The sequence below is a fragment of the Paramisgurnus dabryanus genome, chromosome 18 (genome assembly GCF_030506205.2).
Source record: "Paramisgurnus dabryanus chromosome 18, PD_genome_1.1, whole genome shotgun sequence".
Classification (NCBI taxonomy): domain Eukaryota; kingdom Metazoa; phylum Chordata; class Actinopteri; order Cypriniformes; family Cobitidae; genus Paramisgurnus; species Paramisgurnus dabryanus.
In genome coordinates, this window is record NC_133354.1 from 26,588,489 (window position 1) to 26,611,933 (window position 23,445).

General features: G+C 37.2%; 2 protein-coding genes across 3 annotated transcripts in view; both read right to left on the bottom strand.

The window, feature by feature from the left end:
- The window catches only part of LOC135776671 (rho GTPase-activating protein 24), a 26,280-nt gene extending 22,971 nt beyond the window's left edge, over nt 1–3,309 (bottom strand). The window contains exon 1 of one of the 2 annotated variants that reach the window (XM_065287523.2): nt 2,838–3,309. In XM_065287523.2, coding sequence (XP_065143595.1) covers nt 2,838–2,889 — 52 coding nt within the window. In that variant the 5' untranslated portion in view covers nt 2,890–3,309. The remainder of the gene's footprint in view (nt 1–2,837) is intronic. The other variant, XM_065287522.2, reaches the window with a different exon arrangement.
- A 7,351-nt stretch (nt 3,310–10,660) lies between these two features.
- On the bottom strand, nt 10,661–21,178 carry clk4b (CDC-like kinase 4b). Its single transcript, XM_065287527.1, has 13 exons — nt 21,037–21,178; nt 20,100–20,257; nt 15,670–15,874; nt 15,088–15,178; nt 14,768–14,834; nt 14,572–14,688; nt 14,317–14,483; nt 11,832–11,926; nt 11,625–11,754; nt 11,469–11,551; nt 11,303–11,382; nt 11,116–11,206; nt 10,661–10,994 (listed from the first exon to the last, which is right to left on the bottom strand). The coding sequence occupies exons 2-13, from the start codon at nt 20,255–20,257 to the stop codon at nt 10,845–10,847; spliced, it is 1,434 nt and encodes a 477-aa protein (XP_065143599.1). The 5' UTR covers nt 21,037–21,178; the 3' UTR covers nt 10,661–10,844.
- Between the last annotated feature and the right edge of the window lie 2,267 nt (nt 21,179–23,445).

Consider the following 23,445-nt stretch of genomic DNA (forward strand, 5'->3'; position numbering starts at 1 on the left):
ACACTATTTATTATTCTTTGTTGATGTTAGTTAATAGAAATAAAGCTTTTAATTGTTTGTTCATGTTAGTTCACAGTGCATTAAATTACGTTAACAAGATTTTAATAAAATATTAGTAATTGTTGAAATTAAGATTAACAAAGATAAATAAATACTGTATAAGTGCAGTTAACTTATGTAGTTTACTAATTGTAAAGTGTTACCAAAAAATCAGTAATGATAATAGAAAAACAACACTTTAGTCTCGCGTCATGCAAAGTTTAAGACAAATCAGACCCTTAACAACTTGTAGTTTTAATACTAAATTATTCCAAATGTGATGGTTGTTAGTCTACTACCAAAGATTTAGGAAAATTACAGTTAGTACAGAATAGAGCTGCACGATTAATTTTGAACTGTAAAAGAAGGGTTAATATCATAAGAATGCACAAAGATTTAGGTTGGTTAATAGTGAAGGATAAGGTAATTTTTTCTTTGCTATGTTTTATAAGAAACATTTCAGTATCGAGAGACCCAAATGTATTGTACTCTAAACTCTTGTATAGTAATGTTAGTCATAATTTTAACACCAGGCATGCATTAAAGGGATATTTCCTGCTTCCTGTTTCAAAAACTAATGCCAAGCAACGGACTGTAATGTATAGAGGAATGAAAATATGGAACGAATTGCCATCGGATATTACATGTGTTTTATCAAGTAAAATGAGGTTTAAAAAAGCTTTAAAGAATTATTTAATGGTACAGTATTCAATAAATTGCTGATTGTGATGTTTTGGATGAATATAGGGTTTGTATATTTTTATTGTTTTTATTTTTTTTATATATTTTTTTATTGTCATGTATTAATGTAATGTAATGTAACTTTGTTTTTTACCAGGAAGAATAGCCACTACCTTGATAATGGCTAATGGGGATCCAAATAAATAAATAAAAAATAAATACCTGGTCTACGAGAAGCATGGAGATTTAGTGTTTGTCTGAACAATCCCAAAATTCACTTCTTGGTTTTTTTTGTCGCCCACCATCACATAACATCAGAACGGCTATATTTTTTTCTCAGCTTTAATGCGTTCTAACATTATAAAAAATGAAAGTGAAATCTATTTACACAAACCACTTTAATTGGTGAAACTTAAAATTAAGTTTTGTAAACTTAAAGTGAGAAAATTAATGTTGAAACAAAATATTTTTTAGGTGTTACCAATTAAAGTTTATTTATTTATTTCCACTTACATAAAAAAATGCGATAATTTACTCAACCCAGTGTCATTCAAGTTATTTATGTCTTTCTTTGTTTAGATAAGGAAAAATATGTTTTTTGAGGAAAACATTGCATGCTTTTTCTCAATATTTTAGACTTAATTGGACCTCAACAGTTTACGGTTTCAATGCAGCTTCAAAGGGCTCAAAATGATCGCAACCAAGCCATAAAGGTCTTATCTAGCAAAACCATCGTCATTTTCTCCTAAAAAAATATGCACTTTTAAAGCACATCTTCTCTTTTTGCGCTAACCATGTGATGCACCAGGGTAACCTTACGTATTATGTAATCATGTTGAAAGGTCACGTGTTACATATGTGAAACGCACATTTGGGGACCATTTTAAACAATAAACTGACACAAAGACATTAATTACTATCATTTCACAGACAACGTCTGAATGGTCCTCTTTCTACACACTTGTAAACACTGGTGTGTAGTTTCGCATATGTGAGCTTTCTATGTGATTACGCAATACGTAAGGTCGCACTAGCGCGAAAGTACCAGTTTTTTTTTTTTTTTTTGTAAAAATGAGGGTCTAGATAAGACCCTTATGCCTCGGTTGGGATCGTTTAGAGCCCTTTGAAACTGCATTGAAACTGTAAACTGTTCAGGTCAAAAAAGTCCACTATATGGAAAAAAAATCCTGGAATGTTTTCCTCAAAAAACTGAATTTCTTCTCAACTGAACAAAGAAAGACATAAAAATCTTGGATGACATGAGGGTGAGTAAATTATCAGGATTTTTTTTATGAAAGTGGAATATTCACTTGATCCAACTTAAAAAAAATGTTGTGTCATCTATCAGCTTTCTCATTAAAAAGCACTTCAAATTATTGTTTATTAATGATAATTTCCCCTGATACTCATGTCTGTTTATTTGGATGCCTGATATATCCAACTCTCTCTATCATTTACATTTATGTATTCAGCAGACATTTTAATCCAAAGCGACTTAACATGCTGTGCATCACAAGATATACATTATTTTTGTCAGCACTTGTGTTCCCTGGGATCAAACCCATGACCTTCTGCACTGCTTATGCTATCTGATCTATTCAGGAAGGTTATGTAAAATCTAGATCGGTCATGTGTTACCCATCTTGAGACGCATGCTATTTACAGAAAATCACTTCTTGGAGGAAATCTTTCTTTTATATATGAAGAGTTCAGATGCAAAAGCCACTAAATGTCAAAAATTAGAATGTAACCCAATGCTCTCGACACATACTATACTATACGTTCATAAAATGCTTTCGCATCAAATCTGTTTAATCCCACCCAAAGGCCATTCCGAAATACAATTTTTTCAACAAGAAATTATTAACAAGAAATGAACCCTTTGTATAATTTTATATGTTTACATTTTCCATCTTTTTTTTGTGGTATCTTCAAATTTCAGCTATCCAAATCTAAAATTGTATTTTTTTCTCTTTTGTCATCTATACAGCATTTTACATTTCTTCAACACCACCAAAGTTTTCAAAAAGTTAACAGTATCAGATTGAATATACAGAATCATCCATATTTGCTCTATGAAGAGCCAGAAGTGAAAGAAAGCACTCGCACTCGCTCACCTTTCTGTGCAGAACTGTTGTACTTCCAAGACTTGAAGCAGGTGAGTCCCATCCTGCAGGTGGATCTCTCTTAAGATGCCTCAGGTCCTCTATTGACATGCATCATCATGGGTCCAGGGCTCAGGCTGCCGCTAATCAGTGAGGGCTGGCCACGCCGGCGGCATCCCTGAGCACAGGCTCCCGACCACTGCCATGGCCCGAACCAAATCCCCATCTGTCTCTCTACCCATATCTCCCTCCTGATCCATCTCATCAATAAAGCCCCAGCCCTATCCCGTTGGCAGTCGCTTTGCTGGGGAGATGGGCGGGGCGTGGACCTTCTGCGGCAGACTGTTGTGGACACACATGCATACACACACACACACCTCAGCATCCCTCCGGCAACTGTAATTACTTCAGTACAGTATACCATCTTAGGCAGCCAGGGCCAATTTCCCTAATGCATCTACCCCACAAACCCCCCCTCCTCCTTCCCACAGACTAGACCCGCATTTGGTTTAATGGCCATCGGTGTGATTGGCCCTCGCCCGCACACAATGACTCAAAGACGTAAGTGTGTGGCCGGCAAGTTAAACTTTTGAACCATCCTCCATTAAGCTAAGAGGAGCCGCTCTCTCTCTCTCTCTCTCTCTCTCTCTCTTATTCTTCTTCTCTTCCATCTGCCCTCTCTCTCCTTTTCTCTCTCTTTCCTTTGCTCTGCGAGCCAGATTTATGATTCCCGCTCTGGCAGGATCTCAGGCATATATTGATCCTGATGAAAGAGCCTCACTTCATTTGGCAAGAGGAATGAATTTTTTCAGTAGGCTTTACACATTCCATCAAGTCTAGTAGACGTAGCTTTTATGATGTGACCACTGACTTGTCATGAATTCCCAGACACCGAATACACAATACAAACCCAATACATGCGTCTTTCTTACAAATATAGGCTTTACAACTTAATGATATCATAAGAGTTGGAGGAAAAGTTGAATTCCTTTAGTTTGTTTGTCTAATGTTTACTGAGGGTGTTATTTAAAAGAAATACTTATCCATGTTCCTAATTCTGTTAAAGGGATAGTTCACCCATTGTTTACTCACCCTCATGTCTTTCTTTGTCCTTTAGAACCCAAATGCAGATTTTCAAAACAGAGTTTTTCTGGTTACTATGGAAGAGGATGGCGACGCCTCGTCAATCTTCAAAAGAACCCAAAATTGTTCTATAGCTCCACGCATAAGTGTCCTGAACTAAAATATAATCCATTATGTGTTCACTTTAAACTAATGTGCCAACAACTGCAATATTCACAACAAGAAAGTAGTAGGAGTAAATGTCTTTAGGAAATATATGATACAATTGAAGTGGAGTTATCTTAAAGGTGCAAAAGAATGCTTTAGGAAGTGCAGAAATTATTACCTTATTTGAATTGAAAGAGTCATGAATAACAATGTTGAGCTCTGATTGGCTGTTTCTCAGAGCAGCTCCTTCAGAAGCTCTGTGTTTGTGCAAACAGACCTTATGTTTGAGTCTGTATCAGATGAAGATAAAGATATTAAAGGGGACGGAGAATGAAAAACCATTTTTATACTTTTTCTTTGTTGAATAATGGTAGTCTACCCACATTCACAAACATACAAAAAGTGCTAGACATGCTAAACATCTCAGTCTCAGAGAAATTCCTCTTTTAGAAATGTCAGCCAGAAAACGGCCCAATCTGAAAAACTGATGCTTATGACATCACAGGCATCTCACTGCCCCTCCACTTTAAAATAATTGGCTACATTTTTTGAGTGGCAGGAAAGTCAGCCAATCAGTAATGAGATTGCAAGTTAAGCCAGTAGGGGGAGCCAAATAGGTGCAAAACCACTTGTTTAAAATCCCCCACCCTAATAGAGCTATCTGAGAGAGGTTTTTAGGAAGCTTCTAAGGCATTACAGACCCAAACAAAAACAAAAATTGTCTACATGTCACATCACAGAACAAGGATAAATACCCCGTTCAATCATTCTATGTCACCTTCAAGGAATAGTTAATTGTTTGGAGATTGTTATTAGATGTTTCTGAGTGGTAAGTATGGACTAGGGTTGCCAACTATCCCGGATTAGCCGAGACGTCCCGTATTTTAAGCCTAATTTATTTATTTGTCCTGTACGGTACGTCCCGTGTCCCGTTTTTTGACTGTTACGCTTGATCTAACCAGTGACTGATACAACAGGCTTCGACTTCTTGTGGCGCCACAACGACAGGCAGATAACATCAAAATCCTGCGAGAGGGATTCGAGAAATCCTACAGAAGCCAGTATCGAAATGCTCTCACTGTACTTTGATGTCATCCACTGTCAGCACAAGCAGCAGCTGTGCTGATCACGACACCTTTTATCCAATCACAGATCCCCAGCACATTCAGTATACAAATAATACGATTTTATGTTTGCTTTTTATATAGTCCGTTACTAAGCTGTTTGTATAAGATCGGCATAGTTACAAAGTTTGGTCTCAATTCTGAAGAGATCACTGATCCAGACCTGCCTGAAACGTATCAATCTGAAGGATTTCATCATTTTCAACTTTACTAGGACATTTTGGCACTTCTGATTCGCACATACTGTAAGTGTGTTTTAATTTATGTTTTTGATGTTGACCCTGTAAGACGACCACATCTTATAGAATCTATGTTAGTTTAGTTTGTCACAAGATTAAAATGAAGGGGATAACGTTTTATTTACCTTTAGTGTGGGAGTCACAAGTGTTTTGTTTTAGACAGGAAAAGTTAATTTAATGGTTCAAAAGTAGCCTTACTGTGTTAAAAGTAGGGTACTTGCTGTAAATTAACAAACTATTAATAAACCTACCATGTATGTTCCCAGGGCATAAGAGTTATAAATTAATATTTAATTAGAAGATTAGCTATCATTTTGACAAATGGCTTAAATACACTGTATACAAAACCATATATGCATTTTCGTTTTAGCATTGTACCTAATTTAAGGTTGGGGCGTACAACTCGACTGTAACGTCACAGCTGGTGTTATGTTGAGATTGGCTGGTTTTCCAACGGTCTTTTGTATGCACGAGGTTTACATAAGAAGGAGAAAACAATCGTGTTTGAGGCTCAAGCAAACTGATCTCACAGAAAGTCATGTTATAGTCATGAAAAATGTATTAATTTATTTTTGTTCATGGCATGAATTTCAGCTTTTATCCTCCTTGAGCACGGATGTCTTTTTCGTGTCATTTGATGTATTGTTTTCTCATTGTTTTTTCGTATTTTCTTACCATTGTCGCTTGGGGTTGGGGTTAGAATCACTTTCTGTTATTTAGGCAACCCAAACCCGAACTTCAGGCGTGAATAGTTTAGCTACATGCAGATAACTATCAAAAATCTGCTTATTGTAGAAAACTATTTTCATGCATTTATAGCAAATCAATAAACCGTCTATGCAGACAACTGCGTTTAGATGGGACTTGGAGATTTGTCAGGTTTCTCGCAGGTAGTGACGTCATCGCCTGTAGTACATAATAGTCGTTTAAAAAGCAGACGGCATATCTGTCTTAAGCTATACTTACGCAATTTTGTATAATTATGCAAAATCCAATATCCGCCATGTTATTCTGTCATCTTTTCTCACTTTTTTCCCAAAACGCAATAAACGCCACTCCTCCTTTTCTACAGAATGCAATAAATCCGCTTCACACATTACAGCGCACCATTCCATGCAATGTAAACAAACAATGGTGGCGCATTGAGTACACAGAATTTTAGTTTTCCTCATCTACTTTATACTCCGTGATCAACAAATAAACAAAAACAAAATAATACTTTAATAGCATTGATAAACCTGTGATGTTTTTTTGTAACGGGAAAGAAACGTAAGCCATTAACATCTAATAATTTATGCGAGAGGCACCCGGGAGACGGGTGCTTGTTCTCCCAACAGCATCTAGCTTCTCTCTGGCTAACACATTGATCCCAGGGGATCTTATGAGAAACTTTACATAATTTTACTCAAAGTCAACGAAAATCGAGCAGGACCAAAACATTTTACAGCTGATCGCTGTCAACATGTTAAGCGACAACGTCAAGTATAACAGCAGCAATGAAAGTGTTCTTAATATGACAAAGTGTTTTCATTAATCTCATTAATGTTTATTTTTTAATCAGTGTATACCACTAGTCAACTAAATGTATATAACATGGCAAAGATGAATGCACATTTATATAGGCGATTGATTCAATAGATTTATAGCATTTTAAATAACAACTTAAAAATAATCAGTTTTTATAATAAATCTTTGAAAATCAAGTTATGGATTTGAATTTTTTATGTTATTATAAAATAAAGATGCTATGTGAATGTTTGTAACAGAAAATAGTGGTTTTCATCTTGTCACTTTCTTGGTATAGAAAACACGTTTTTACCCAAATTTGTCAAAATGGATTTATTGCGTTTTGGAACCAAACTCTTCATCTCTTCTCGTGTCTGCAGAACCTGTCAATATAACATCAGTTGTTATTTTCCATGTTTCTCTGGCAACTGCTTTAGTCGAGCGGAGACTTTTATGCGTTACTTTGCACTTACTTCCGCGTGTGACGTTTATCTTTCACACACATGCGCACATTAACAAAACCGAGAGAAAGCGGGTTAAGGTGTTTACATGCAACGCGTAATCGGGGTAATGAGCAAAAAACTACCTGTGCCGATCGATTTTTGCTTACACCGTTTATGGGCTTTCCCTTTTTTATGGGTTTTACGGTTTTCATGACCCCACGTGTTATTACCATAGACTGTAAAAAAGATGGACGACGCCTGTTCGCTCTCTTCCATTGGTGAAAAGTGAAGCCGCCAGTGTCCCGATATGGCGCTGACATCTTGGGTCTTGAGTCTGCGCAATAGCGATTTCGGGACCAGTCCTGCGCAGTAGTGAGCAGGAAGGGAAGCCGCGAAGTCAAAACCCCGCCCTCGCTCTCGTAGAATGCGCTTATCACACGATATCACAGCTGTCAATCATGACGTGACACCACCGTTTTTATATCATTAAATAACTAACTAAACACAAACCTATTTTAAAAACAAACATTTGAATTTACATCAGCGTGATAAAAACTACAGTAAATGACAGAAACCAGCTTCAGAAAAAAGATAATTGAAGTGTAATTAATTTTTTTAGTTGGTCTCAAGTCCCATTGAATAACATGGGGAGGCGGGGTTTATGACATATACTAGGACCAGTCACTGGGGGGCGATCGAGGCGTTTTGGCTTCGCTTTTCAGGGCTTGTGCGGCACGCTTGGTTATTACCAGTTTATTAAGCATAATCGTCGTAAGACAGAAAAGAAAGGCGTGCCACAGACACGAAAAACTATTCATAGAAATGAAAAATATTTTCTTGCTCAAGGCACGGAAAAAGCAGAATTTCAAATTTTTCATGAATTGTGACTATAACACGACTTGCCGTGAGATCATGTTGGGCTCATAATATGTCATTCGATGTACAGAGCTCGTATTACTCATCTATGTCTAGGTAAATACAGTTTTACATTCTACGACACCTTTAACAATTTTGAGTCCTTTTGAAGCTTGAAGGGTTTTTCGGGTACCATAGCAGTGGATGGTGACGGCCTCAGTTACCATCCACTCCCATAGTAACCAGAAAACCAAAAACAACACTTTTAAAATCTGTATTTGGGTTCTGAAGAACAGAGAAAGACTCAATGTCTGTGAACAAAGTTTTCATTTTTATGTGAACCATCTCTTTATGACTTAAAGTCTTATCTGGCTAATGATGAACCTGCAGCAACCAGTTTGAATCAAATCTGCAGTGTCAAATCGCTTTTGCAGATCTTGTTAGAAATGACTTTCTGTCTGTTGTAAAGAAGTTGGGATGTGCAAAGACTTCTGTGACCTGTGTAGTACAGTAACTGGGCAGATTTCTGTCCACTCGTGACCACAGTCCAATTATCACTAAGAGCTTTCCTCTCTTCTTGTGTCAATACACACGTTACACATTTTTTGTGCTGACCAAAGGCTCTTCAGAAAATGAAACTTGTCAAACACACACAACTTACACACCACGGCGTCTCCATCTTTACATGCGCCCACACAATTCATCAAATGACAGGCCTGTCTTTTAACTGAAATTGAAATGGAGTGCAGTAAGAAACTTGAATTGTGATTGACATGGCCCTCGTTTTAATTTACATAGAAGCTCCCGCTTCATTAATATTAATCTGACAGATGCTTCATCTGACTTTGTCGGGAAGAGACTTAAATTTGTGCTGTATTTACTTATACCAAATTATTGTCATCTTTTGTATTCTTATTTGTGTTTTGTATCTCTATGGCCTTGTACATGATATATTTTTGTTAATTGCAAACAGTTTCTGCCCTCTACAGTCTGAAGCACAAAATAACACTTAACAGGTTCAAATTCCAGTGTACCGTGGGAGGGACACTGCATTATTTGACAAAAAACTTCATTGAATAAAACAAAAAGCGTAAAATGAAAGCTAACATTTTTGTGATTTGAATGATGTAAACCGTTTTAAGATAATAACATAAATAATAACGCTGTCGTTTTCATTTTATAAATAAAATATCATCTTTTTAAAGCTACAGAAGTGATTTTTATTTTGCCTTCTGTTGTTTCATTAACATAATGACACAAACATATACAGATTTCTTAAGGATACTACCACTTTAAGATCAAATAAGCACAGATACACATTTGATTCCTTTGTGAACTGTTTGCATTTGCTTTTTAAAACATAACTCGGTGGTTCTCAAACTGGGGGCCGTGGCCCCAATTTTATGACATTTTATAAAAAACTATTTATTTATCATAAATTCTGTGTAATGAAACCTCAGAAAAATAAAGGCTAATAACCAACAGCAATACATTGTATAATTTAATGTTTTCTTTAATTAAAATGATACGTTTAAGAATGTTTTTTGTCATACATTTTCTTTTGGGGGGCAGCGAAGGGATACACCGTACCCAAGGGTGCTGCACGCCGATAAAGTTTGAGAACCACTGACATAACTGACTGCTTTTATGAGAAAAAGAGTTTAAAAATGGCTTTATTGTTAACATTTGCAACATGGAAATGATAAACTTTCTATATAAATATTTCTGAATGATGTGTATTTGAGCGATTATTATAATTATGCTTGATTTCTTTTGCTTTAATTTCGTGCCTCTTCTGACTGGGTGGCTCATTGCCACCCTGGCGCTTTTGTAGCCTCGCCGACACACTGTGCGTTCATCATGCTGAATTTCTGACACGGTCAGAAAACTATCGTAGGCTATATCTGGACGCAAGACCGGGAAAACGGCCATCTTGGAACCTCTCTCATTGTAAGAGTACTGATTAAGAACCACAATCACAGAAATTGCCACGATTGTTTCACGATGACAATCTTTCGACTGACACAGCCAAAATCGTGCCGTGTATTCTGGGCTTTAGATTGTTTTTATAACAAGTATAACAAATATTTTTAGCCATGCCAAACAAGAATATTAAAAAAAAAAATTGGGTTTAAAGTGTGAGTGAGGAGGCTTCAAATATTGAAGTTAACAAAGGGGAGGCCTTGATGACAAAAAGATCCACTTATTCAAAGTATACTTTTTGACAGTACAAGCACCGCAATCTACAAATTCAAATGTTAGATTACCACACCACCTATCCGTTATTGGTGATAAAATACATTAAAGCCCCCAAAATATGGCATTAAAATTATAAACTGTATTGTTATGTACTGGTCTTGATGTTGAAGTTAATTTCACCCTCATTAACGCAGAGCTTAAGAAAATAAAACCCTAAAGACAAATTACAAAAAAGAAACCAAAACAGAGTTTTTTAAATCATAAAAGTTTATTTAAAAATAAGCATAGAGGAATTTGCCCGGTATTTTTAAACGGATAATAAATATGGACAGAGGTAATGAAGCAGTCGGTCATAAAGCAGACTGATACAGTCAGCAGCAGTCTCCCTGGGAGTTGTAATGTTCAGTATGTGTCCTCTTAATATTAATTTCTCAACTTTTTTCCTAGTGGGTTAAAGAAAGGATGTCCAATGGCCTGCTCCAGCGTGATCCGTTTGGATGCGTCATATTCCATCATCTTCTGGAGCAGGTCAAACAGCAGCTCATGATCCGGAGTTTTGCAGGACATGTATTGCTGAGAGAGAAACAGTACATTTTATTTTCAGACTTGTGTGTTTTCATCTTTAATTTGGGAATATGCATTTCGGCATGTAAAAGGCATATGCTTCAATACCACAGTGAACAAAGACCCTTACCCTTAGCGGTTTACAGTGTTTCCTCACGTATCTCCCAGCCGAGCTGTGTTCATCCCAGTCCAGTTTGTCATGATGCACATAACGCCGCTTCCTGAGAACAAATCAGATTCAACTTTCAGTTAATCATTCACTTCATTAAGACGACGCATGTAGAATAAGCAAAACCAAATCTCATTTTAAGACGCACCTTGTTTTCTGGAGAAGGTGTTTGGGTATTGGTCCTAGAACCCTTTCCATCATGGCCAGATGCTCCTTACTGTCATGAGTCTGATAAAGAAGAAAAGCAGTGATTCATCAAATATGCTGCATTTTAGATAACACCACAGGGTTGGTTTCATAGAATAATGTCATACCTGAAACAACGTCAATCCCAAATAGTACTCGATCAAGATGCAGCCTAAACTCCACACGTCACACGACTGGTTCCAGCCCAGCTCTAACAACAGATTGCATCGTTTAGTAACAGAAATAACACCACACATCATACATCTATTTAAAGAGGATTTTACCTAATATAACTTCTGGAGCTCTGTAATGGCGAGTTGACACCACAGAGGTGTGATGCTCATGGTCATATGTAGCATTGCCAAAGTCCACTACTTTCACATCCAACTTTCTCAAGTTCCTCTCATCTCGCTTCTATAACATAACAGTAGTTATAATAAGACAGCACTCTTAGCTATAGGTCTCTTTTAGACATCCATGCTGTAACTCACCATCTTGGAGTTATATTCAATGTCATAGGTGGAGTCCACGAAAAGAATGTTTTCAGGTTTAAGGTCAGTGTGTGTCAGCTTATTCAGATGAAGAACTAAGAGCAAAAAAACAGTGATTTATTTGTTAGTAATGAGTATTTTAAGATTGTAATTCCTGATTATACATTACTTTGCATCCTTTATACAAACATTTCCAATGGTGCAAGATTCACTTTATAGTTTTTAGGGATGCAACAAAAGGAAAATTCTTGGTCAAAGCAAAAAAATAAACACAAAATGAAAGACCAAATACAGAACATGTTTTTTTTATTTACCCAATTATTGTGCCAATTTTATAACCATTACATATGTTGCATTTTCAGAATGTCAATGAACTGTTTTTAACATTTCAGCAGACATTAAAAGGGTTTTTTACGAAGGGTCTTTTCTGATCAGAAAGCCGATTTGTTTAAACTGTTCAATTTACATTCGGCCACATTAATGTTTCTTGGCTAAACTGATATCAATCCCATTTTCTATTTTCCTGCACAATCCTACATATTCATTACTTCAACTTAAGAAACTTGGGACGACACCTAAACCCGGAGTGTAGTCTATTTTAAGTGTACGCAAACGCACAGCCTTTACTTCTAGCTTTTACAACAAAAAGGCAGCACTTATGTTGAGCAGTGGATGCGCATGCCACGTGTGCTTGCTCAGTTAGGGTCAAGAGGGAAAGACGGCGAAAGATTGACAGGAGCATGACAGAGCCCTGCTGTCTAGAAAAAAAATGCTTTTGTTAATAAACGTTTTATTTCTCGTTTAATATAAGCGTGTTTATCATTGTAGGACTATCATCTACAAGGAGTCTCTCGCTCTCCCTGCTTGTGCATTTAGCAGAGTTCTACGTAGCTATGTGCAATCTTAGTGAGTAATAGTATGTATGAAAGGTTCCTATCAGGATTCACGCCCCACCATAGCATCACAGAATCTTACTCAATAGACTAGAAAACTATGTTGGCATCAGTGGTCAGGCATTAGCCTGGTTTAGATCGTATCTAACCAACCGCTATTACTTGGTTTATGTAAATAAGGAAAAGTCATGCCACTCTCAGGTTAAATATGGTGTACTGCAGGGATCAGTTCTAGGCCCTATCCTTTTCTCGTTACAGATGTTAGCTCAGGAGACATTATCAGGAAACATACGTTTTCACTGCTATGCAGATGATACCCAGCTTTACATCTCCTTACATCCTAGCGAAACCCACCAGATTTCTAAGCTAACAGACTGTATTAGTGATATTAGTGACTGGATGGCAAATAATTCCTTATGCTAAACTTCAATCAGACAGAGATACTTATTATTGAACCGAATCTCTTCCAACAAAATATGTCAGATTACAAGTTGCCCATAGACGGCTGCCCTGTTGTGCTATCTTCCACAGTCAAGAACCTATTTTTCGATAGTCATATCTCCAACGTCTGCCGCACAGCATTCTTCCATCTTAGAAATATCTAAAAAATACGCCATATGCTGTCTGCATCAGATGCAGAAAAGCTTATCCATGCTTTTATGACCTCTAGAATAGACTATTGTAACTCGTTACTCGGGGGATGTCACGCAAATCAGGTAAACAAGCTTCACCAGGTTCAAAACGCCGATGCAAGAGTGCTTACTCGATCTAAGAAGTATGACCACATAAGCCAAATTTTGGCATCTTTACACTGGTTACCACCTAAATATCACATACATTTTAAAATATTACTAATCACCTACAAAGCCTTAAATGGCCTGGCACCTTTGCATCTTCAATAATTCAGAATACAATCCATCATGTTCACTGCGGTCGCAAAACTCTGGTCATTTAATTATATATCAAAATTGTCTAAAGATGGTAGATCATTTTCCTACTTAGACCCTAAGCTCTGGAATGATTTACCCATCAATGATGCCCAGCCGATGTCTGCCCAGTGACCACTGCTCACTTCCCATTTAATATATATATACACACATGTATATTAGAACTCTACTTTATATGTTACATTATTACTACGCTTGCTAGTACAGTTTTATCTTAGCCACTGTACTCTGCAACTTTGTTGTCCACTGATGTTTCTGTGTTTTCTTCTGCTTTTAATTATGTAAAACAATTAAACAATTGTGAAAAGCGCTATATAAATAAAATTGACTCGACCGTGGATCATAATTGCCAAAGTGTCTTTCTCATACACTGCATGTTGTTTAGGACGTCTTGATTTTAAATGATAAATGAAACTTGTAATGCTGCTACATTTGTGAAGCGTGTGCACCTCCCACTCTGCATTGGTTGCTATCGGATTGCGTCTTCAAAGACGTCATTGTTTAGTAAAATGTATTTGGTCTTTTCACTTGTTCGGCCGAACACCAAAAATTATTTTTTGCAATTATCAGCAGAATCATGTTGTTTGCCAAACATTCAGTGCATCCCTAATATTTTTCAAAAAATGTACACCGGCTTATACTCACAGTGCACAGCTCTAAAGATCTGATGTGCCATGGGTCTGATCTGGTCCACCGAGAAAGGCATAAATCCATTTTCTTTAAGGAAGTCATATGTGCTCAGTCCCAGCAGCTCAAAGGCTATGCAGATGTGACCATGGTGATCAAACCAATCCAGCATATGAACACAGGCACTGAGAAAGAACAAATGATTAGTCCAAAAATGAAATGTACATTATTTAATTCACAAACAAATCATAATAAATAAAAAAATCCACTCACAATTTATTTTCACTGTCAAGCGACTTTATCCGCTCAAGCGTGTTGACTTCTGATAAGGCTGCCTCGCGATAGCGCTCAATATTTTTGATGATCTTCAGTGCGACTTTGGCGCGACCACTGAAACCAGCAGTACAGGAACATTATGAGTTACAGGAACATTTGAACCTTTATCATAAACGGACTCAGGAATGCTTACTTTGAATGGTCAAGACACTCCACCACTTTTCCAAAGGCTCCTTCACCCAAAGTGCCTAAAATCTCATCTATGCACAGAATAAAGAGACGGTCATATGTAAACTTTGTGACAGCTACATATCATGGTACTGTTGTGAACTTGCACAAGTACAATTCATTTAACTTAGAGATTATTCATTAAGAATGAAATATTCACACATGATAGTTAAAATGTTCAAATGTCCCCTTTAATCCCCCAAGTGTAGCTTGATTTTCCCACTAACAGACAGTTATATAGAGAAAGTACAGACAGTTATATAGAGAAAGATTTGTGTTCTATACATCTTGATCTTAGCATGTCTCCATTGTGATAGACCAGGTGACCCTCGTCATCATCCTCAATACTCTTGGTTCTTTTCCTCCGATGACTTTTCTGGAGGAGGGGGAATGGGCACCATCATCATCATCACCACCATCATCATCATCATCATCACCACCAAACACCAGTCAGTATCAGGATCGTACGCGTCATTCAATCATTCAGCGAGGGGTGTTGATGAAGGGAGAGATTCGGACCCGTTCAGAACCCCGCACCAGGCCACGGCAGCAGCAAATTCAAATTCATCGCCACGCAACGGCACAGGGCCACCATAATGTGTGTTACAGAAGAAAGACATGGCAGCACATTTTCAGACAAGATACAACTTTCTTACAGCTAATTTTGTTCATGACCCTTATTCCATAAAAATAACCATTACTGAAGTTCAAATGAAAGAAACACAATTGCTTCTCTGACCACCCTTACTGCAGGTTCACAGCAGTTGGATTTCAAAAACATCACTGACTCTACAGTCATGAGCATGTAGTCAAAATGGCAAAGCAGGAATGCCAAAACAAGGTTATATAGCAGGAAAAATTGTTTACCGAGTTTGATCTGTGGTGGCGTGATCGCTGATGCTCTCTGCTGCTGCGCCTACTGCGTGCAGATGACTTGCTGTAGTTACGCTCATTATTCTCCCTCTCAGGCTCTCTGACCGAGTCCACCCGACTCCCATAGTCATCACGCCCCGGACTGGCCTCTCTGGCCCTGCGATCTCTGCACTCCAGCCTCTTGGCACCAATGTGACACCTGTCAAATACACAAAATAGGTGTCTGACAACAACATTTATTAAAACGTCCTTTTCACTTCAGTGCACCTTATTAACACCTCCACTGTGAGATGATGAATGCTGTAGGGTGATCCACTCGGTGCTGAAAGCATTAAGTGTCTTCTCAAAGGACACTTTATACTATAAGCAAGGTTATACTTAGTAAGAGCTACAAAAAACACGTTCAGAGAGAGATGATGAGTGGCAATTCTTTAACCTGTCAATGCGGTTAGTAGTAAATCTGTTTGAGAGATCTTGCATTCTCAATTTCAGAATGGACTGCCGGTATGTCATAACTTGACAACGGTGTAGAGCAACTGGAAGCCTTCATGATTTATATTATGACAAACCAAACCTTAGCAGGCAAAAAAAACAACAGATAATTTTCTCACCCCCATGTCATCAAAGATGTTTAAGAAATTAAGTTTTTTTTTTTAGGAAAACATTCCAGGATTGTTCTCCTTATAATGGACTTCAGTGGACCTCAACAGTTTACAGTTTCAATGCAGTTTAAAATGCAGTTTTTACTGCAGCTTCAATCCCAACCGGGTGATTCTCACGAAATTAGACTTATGAGGTGTCATGAAACATTTTGATAAAAAAAGTAAATGCAAAGTAAGAGTATCAAAATAAGAAGCATACATCTCTTTATGTACTATTTTGCACATGATTTCAAATGACATCATGCAAACTAGGGCTGAACGGGAAGGGAAACACGGTAAGCGCATGTAATAAACGTTTGACCTATCACGTTTAGTCCTGAAGACATGGTTTGCGCGTTCATGCTATTAGGCCAATCAGGGGAACCCCCAAGTCAGCTACGCTCAGATTGATTTGTGAGGTGTCAGTTGCGACGCTGTGCCTGTTAGCAAACACGATGGCGGAGGAAGGAGAGAAGAGTGAGGAAAATGTGTTGTCAGACGAAGACCTTGTGGTGAAAAGGAACAGCAACTCAGCTATATCATGGAATTATTTTGGATTAGGAGAGATGACGCCGCAAACACAGGTACTGTGGAAGCGGTGATTCACATATTGCGTCTATTGCGCACTCAAGTTCATTATTTCAAATGTAGGCGCGCAGTATGTGCGCTCTGGAACCGCCGTGGTCTCGACTCACACGCAGTGCGACGCGCTCGTTTTTTCCTGGCTGTTCAAAAACATTTAAACTTTTCAGAATGACACAAGCGCAGCGTGCAGATCATGTGACAATAACCTACGTGTCTAGCGTTTTCCACGCGTTTTTAGGCGCGACATGTGAATGGCCTCTAAAACATGAAAAAATATAAAATATTTATCGCAACTCACATCGTCATCCCAACATTAAACAATGTCATCGCACATCGCAACTTTTCCTCACATCATGCAGCCCTAATACAAACCAATTTGTTGTTTTTTTCCCACACTTAAAGGGGAACATTTTCATTACCGCAATGTGTCCATGATGGATTTGGGTTCTTTGACATGGAAATATTTATAATTAAAAAAATCTAAAAAAAATAAAAAGCTTCAGCGCATGTTATACTATAAACATTTACAATAAAGAAACATGTGGTATTTGGTGATCATTGAAGAGACAATAATAATGAATATAAATGTGTCCAAGACCAATTTTCTCATCCTCCGCAACAATTTTCAATCATTGTTTAAGCCCTCAAGGGAAAAAAATGTTGTAAGGGACATAATTGACTGTGACACTTATGATGGCTAACAGGTAAGCAGTTCTTATTTTACTCTCCAGATAAAAGTTTACTCTCCGTGCGAGCAGGGTGTGTCTCTAGCGGTGAGCGTTCGCGTGCTTTCTGTTTCTCAATGAATTGGGTCGGTGCGACGTGAAGCAAGTGTCACATTGTATCCTTCCATGTGTCTGAACTTGAGCAGAGTTTTACATAGAGGTGTTCCTGGAAGACCCGAGACCAGTGCGGTTCCGGGTTTATATTTTAAAAATGGTCAGTCGCGTCGGGGTCGGTCCTAGTTTAATTACTTCTGGTCTCAAGTGATTAATATTTTGTGTAAACCCGAGTCGATCCGCGAGCGCTACCGCACTAAAGCTCATGTGCAGTTTCGGCGTGTCTCCGGTTTCTATGGCGATCACAACTGGCTCTTGTTACGACCACGCACTGCATTTTCTTTCTCCCATTTTTTTTATAATCTTATTATTAATAAACCATATCTTTTCTAAAAAAGTTTCCACAGATATGGTAGCAAAAAAGCAATTCTGATGTCAAGCATTGCACTGAACGAGCAAAGCTCAAGCTGACTCAAGATATAAAAAACGCAAAGCTTTTAATCGGTAAGAGAGAAATAGAAATTATAACCATTATAACATTAATCACATTTATAATCTATAGGCCTAGACCTGCACTGTCTATTAATATAGTATACATTGTATATAATTGAGAATATAAAGGGGTCATGATTGCTTCATATATCAGTGCAAAAACAGTAAGTGTTTTTGTGGTGCTTTGACAAACAGTGTCAGCTTTGTTCAAAGAAAGTTTGGGGTGGTTAGATTAACGAACTATAATGTAAAATTTCATATTAATGTTCAATAAATCAAAGTATAGTCACATGTATAGTAGACCATTTTTTGTCGATGGGTAATGATTGTCCTTTTCACAAGCTACCACCACAAGTAAATTTTTAGATCTGTGGGAAACACTGCAACGTTAAAAAAAACAAGGCGGCATGTGGTTTAAAAGATGGCAAGTAAAATTAAAAGCACATCTGTATGCAATACAGTTTCATTATTGTTCATTATTATCCATAATATAATATAACTAATTTGTGCGACCAAATCATGTTTTGCGCCAGTAACTAAAAAAGTTAGTAGCGCAAGTGCCACCAGTGGAAAAGGTTAGTGTAGTTCCCTGCCTAAGCTCTAATGTCTACCATTTGCTTCAGGTATGTTATGCCAAAAAATCCACTAGATGTCAGAGTGTCAATCACTTGTGAAGCAAATCGATCAATTTTTGCAAGAAATTGAACTTTATTTAAAGCATTAACGCAGCTAAATAGGAAGTGCGCTTACGCTCCCGCTCTGTAGGTGGCGGCGGAGAGTATGGTTTGCAAACCGCAGGCAAAACCAGCCTCTTAGCGCCACCTAGAGAGCGGGAGCATAAAAGAGCACTTTATATGTTGCCAAGGTTCTGTGGACGCTAATAATGTTGTAAATAACTTTCAATATCCTGCAAAAACCGACCGATTTGCTTCACAAGCAGCAGTGGTGAGTAAATAAACAGCTAATTTTTATATTCCTTTTATTATACACTTAACATTAAATTAATCGTCCACTTTTAAGGTTTAAACTTTATATATATCTCACTTACTGGGCTGCACGCGATTCTATGCGTTGTGTAATATGTTCTGCGGTGTCTATTAAGTTAATATAATATCACATTAACCTTATGGAGCAATTTTGCTGTGTGGTTTGCATTCATTTTCATGCAATGTAACGTTATCTTAAAACAGAGAGCAATAAATGACGTGACAGACAACTGGTTGTCCAGTGCGATTCCATTCACACGCCACAGCTTCTCTGTAAATACGGTTGTGAAACCCGAAAAGTTACGGGTGTGAGGTCGGTTATAGAATGCGGTTGTCAACCCTGTAAATAACCGAACTGCGTGTGAACAGATCCGTCTTAAGGACTCAAATATAGGTTTGACAACCGTATTATGGTACCGTGTGAACGCAGCCATAGTTGAACCACTGCTTAATCTGAAAATATAATGTTTTATAATCCAGCAAAACACTTTTTGCCACATGTGATGCTAGTATTCTTAATGATAGTATTCAGATGAATTTTAAATGAGTGAGATTTGGTTGAATAAACTGTGTAGGCAAGTTTCACAAGTCAGTAACCTAATTGTTATGTTTAAGCCCGCTGATACCTTTTTGTTACACAAAAGGTAGATTTGTTTAATTTGATTCGAGAAAGTAAGGAGCTCTAATTAAAAGCTGGTCAGTTAAAGTAGTTCTTAAAACTTAATGGATATGTTTATGCAGTTGGCCACAAGTCACTCTAAAAAGGCTCAATTACAGTATCTGTCACCCTAATGCAACACTGCAAACAAGTCAGACAATATTAACACAGTCGTCTAATCCATCAATAACATTTAAACGCAAGCAGCATTCAAACAGTAAACAAACTCCATACTTTCATTTCATACATGTTGAAAGTGAAATTAAACTGTTGTTATATTTACCTCTCGTATGTTTTATAGTGATGATGGCGGCTAGGCTTCTTGTCTCTCTCTCCGCTGTTGGAGCTGAGTCTCGGTCTCTTATGTACCTCCACTCTCTCCTCCCAGCTGTACTCCGTAATCCAGCCATCCGGCGAGCGCATCCGCTTAGATCGCCGCATCTGATCACACCAGAATAGAAGAAAAACGCTTGTGTCATAAAAACTGAGGACATGGAAACAGTATCCAAAAACATGCCATACACCCACTGGGTTGTTAAATGTAAAACGGTCTTGAGGATGCCAACACTCTGCTCCAGGTCAAATCCAGATTGAGATTAAATTTCCCTCTAACGGTGTTGCCGGGTAGTTGCTGATGTTTTGATTTGCTAGAGTACAGTTGTAAAATGTATCATGCAATGCCTTGCATTAACGGATATTATTCACGAGGCAATAAAACATCTTCAACTATGTGTCTTGGCTCAAAACGCCATTAGTTTGGACGAACTGTCCCCCAATAACTTACATTTGATGTACTAATGGACGTATGTCATGAGTTTAAAGTCAAAAAAGTTTACAGTTGCCGTTTTAACGCGCATTTCTGTAAGAAACGGTTCGGTTTTCTCTAACACAGCGCTAATCTGACTAACTGTTGGCGTGCTAACCATCGCCCTTCTGTGTCAAATATAAACAAATAAACTTGTCTCATTTGCCTCAAAATAACTGCTGAATTTTTCGATGAAATTTCTGAATATATCAGTTAAGGTGGCCAAAACATACACAGTAGGTTATAAATTCAAACGCAAAGCCTCAAATATTAACTTTATTCTATAGTTTACTCAGGCTAGTCAATTAGCTTTCCGGCTAACTAAACTCTGTTAAATGTCACAGTACATAGCAGCCTCGGTGTAATACACGTGTAAAAGACTTATGTTACATATTTAAACTTAAAATATCCTCACCTTTCACCCTCAGGTCGTGAAATAGGACACGGTACTACTTAAACGACAACTGAACTCCACAGCACAGTTAAGGTAATGACTTCCGCTTTCCTCACAAAGATCGTTTCCGGTGACAAAGATTTCTGGGTGGACACCCGACAAAACAAAAGTCTTGCAGATCAGCTTCTCTCAGCAATCTGAAAGGAATAGCTATTGCTGAAAGAGAGGTGATCATCAGTCAGCTTGCTTATGATACAACCCTTTTTTTTAGAAATGCTATGCAGATCCCTCAGGGAATTCAAATGTTTGAATCTTTCTCTTTCTTCGGCCTTACATTTAAATATTCATAAATGTGAGCTTTTGGCCATTATAAACCGCAATTACCCCTTTATGCATGGTTTTCCTGTAAAAGAAAAGGTTTGTTAGCTATGAGTTCATATAGTATATCTTGAATTTTCAACCACTTACGGATAAAATTCAGAAGAGATTTAATCAGTGAGATCTCTCTGTATAGCCTACTTCTTACAAAGCCTTTAATGCTTATTTATGCTGCTCAATCTATTCATCGACCAAAAATTCTTTAATTTTTTGTGGAAAAACTCAATTCATTATACTACCAGAAAATTTGTTGTAATGAGCGTTGATGAAAAGGGTAGTCTTAAACCATACCTTTAAATCTGTTGGTTAAAACATTTTAGAAAAAAATCCATTGTCTTTATGGAAATGTATTCTCAATTTTGTTTTTTTCTCAGTTTGATGGCCTTGATTTTCTTCTGCTTTGTAACTACAAAATTGAAAAACTACCAGCATCACTATCGGCTTTTGGCTTGGTCTCTGATATTCAAGCACAATTTTTCAGGTCATAAGTATTTTATTTGGAATAACTGTAATATTTTGTACAAGAATAAATCTGTATTTTTTCAGAGTTGGTTTGTTAATTTTTTTTGTTAGTTAATCAATTGGCAATAAATCAATTGCATCTGGTTGATACTTTTGTTGGAATATTGTGCTTTTCTTTACCATACAAAAATAATAACAGATCAATCCGTTCATTATTCCAGCAGGACATTGTTACTTTGCCATCTGTGACAGCTTATTGGAATAATGCTGTAGAAAATATCTGCTGGAAAAAAGTGTGGATGCTTCCACATTTCTATATTTCTTTACCAATAAAGTAAAAAAAATATTCATAAGTTTTACCCTGCAAACCACTACTTAAAACCACCTTTTTGGTATTGGTAATTTACTAAGATATTTTGGCAAGAGGTTTTACGATTTATTAGGAAAGAAATTTCTAATGAATGTATGTTGTTCTGGAAGAATGTGCTTCTAGGCTTTGAAGTTTATAATAAATCAAGTTTTTATTATTAATCTGATTTTGTTACTTGCTAAGTTCCACATTCATAAATCTAAATTTTTGAATGCGAAACCTCTTTTTCTTGTTTTTATGAAAAGAAAAATAACTCACTTCATTCAAAATGTCTGAAAACAAAATAGCCCTAAAAACTATGCCTGACTCTGTGACCATGTAATTTCTTTCCTTTTTTGATGTCCTATAATTCTATTTAATCAACACATGTAACTTATGTGTTCTGTTTTGTATTTTTGTGTAGTTGTTATGGTTGTAGCCTACTTGTCGTTCTTGTTACCATTTGTCATTATTTGTTTATTATCTGTATATTTTTTATAAATACAGAAAAAAGTAGTTTGCCCCTTGGGCTGTTTGTTGAGGCCCTCTAGTGAGCCCCGATAACCTGGTTGAAAAAAGCTGTAAATGTACACATATAAAAGTGTGTACCAATATGTCCTGCAGATGGCACCACATTGCCTGTTAATACAGATGCACTTTTGTAGAGGTAGTCGGTCCTGGTTTTACTCGAGAGGTCGCATATGCATACGTTACAAGCCTGGTTTATTTAACTAAGCATTACATTCGCTAGTCATATGCATATTAACCCTTTACGAATAACTTAAATAATTCAATAATTCAACTTTATAAATAATTCAACTTTGTTAATATTTTAAAGCAAGACTTGATGACGTATGCAGCCTTGCGACCTCCGGAGGCTGCAGCCTTCAGATTGAGAAACGCACACGAAACGCACATTCGCAGGACTAATGCCGGATACTTTCACAAAAAAAAAAAAAAAAAAAAAAAAAATATAACGCTCCTGTGCTATTTATTAAAAACAAACTGAAACCAATGCAATGTTTAACTATATAAAAAAAAACAATAAATTGAAATGAATAAATCTGTCATGCAAAAAAGTAGTGTACAGATATAAGATAACTTGTTGGTGTATTGACACTACGGTGTAGGCTACTACTTCGCTCTGTTGGCGGGAAAAGTGTTTACTGTACTTTCTCTCCACAGTATGTGATGCATTTCAGAGGGAAACAATTTAACCATCATGCTTGACTAGAGAGGCG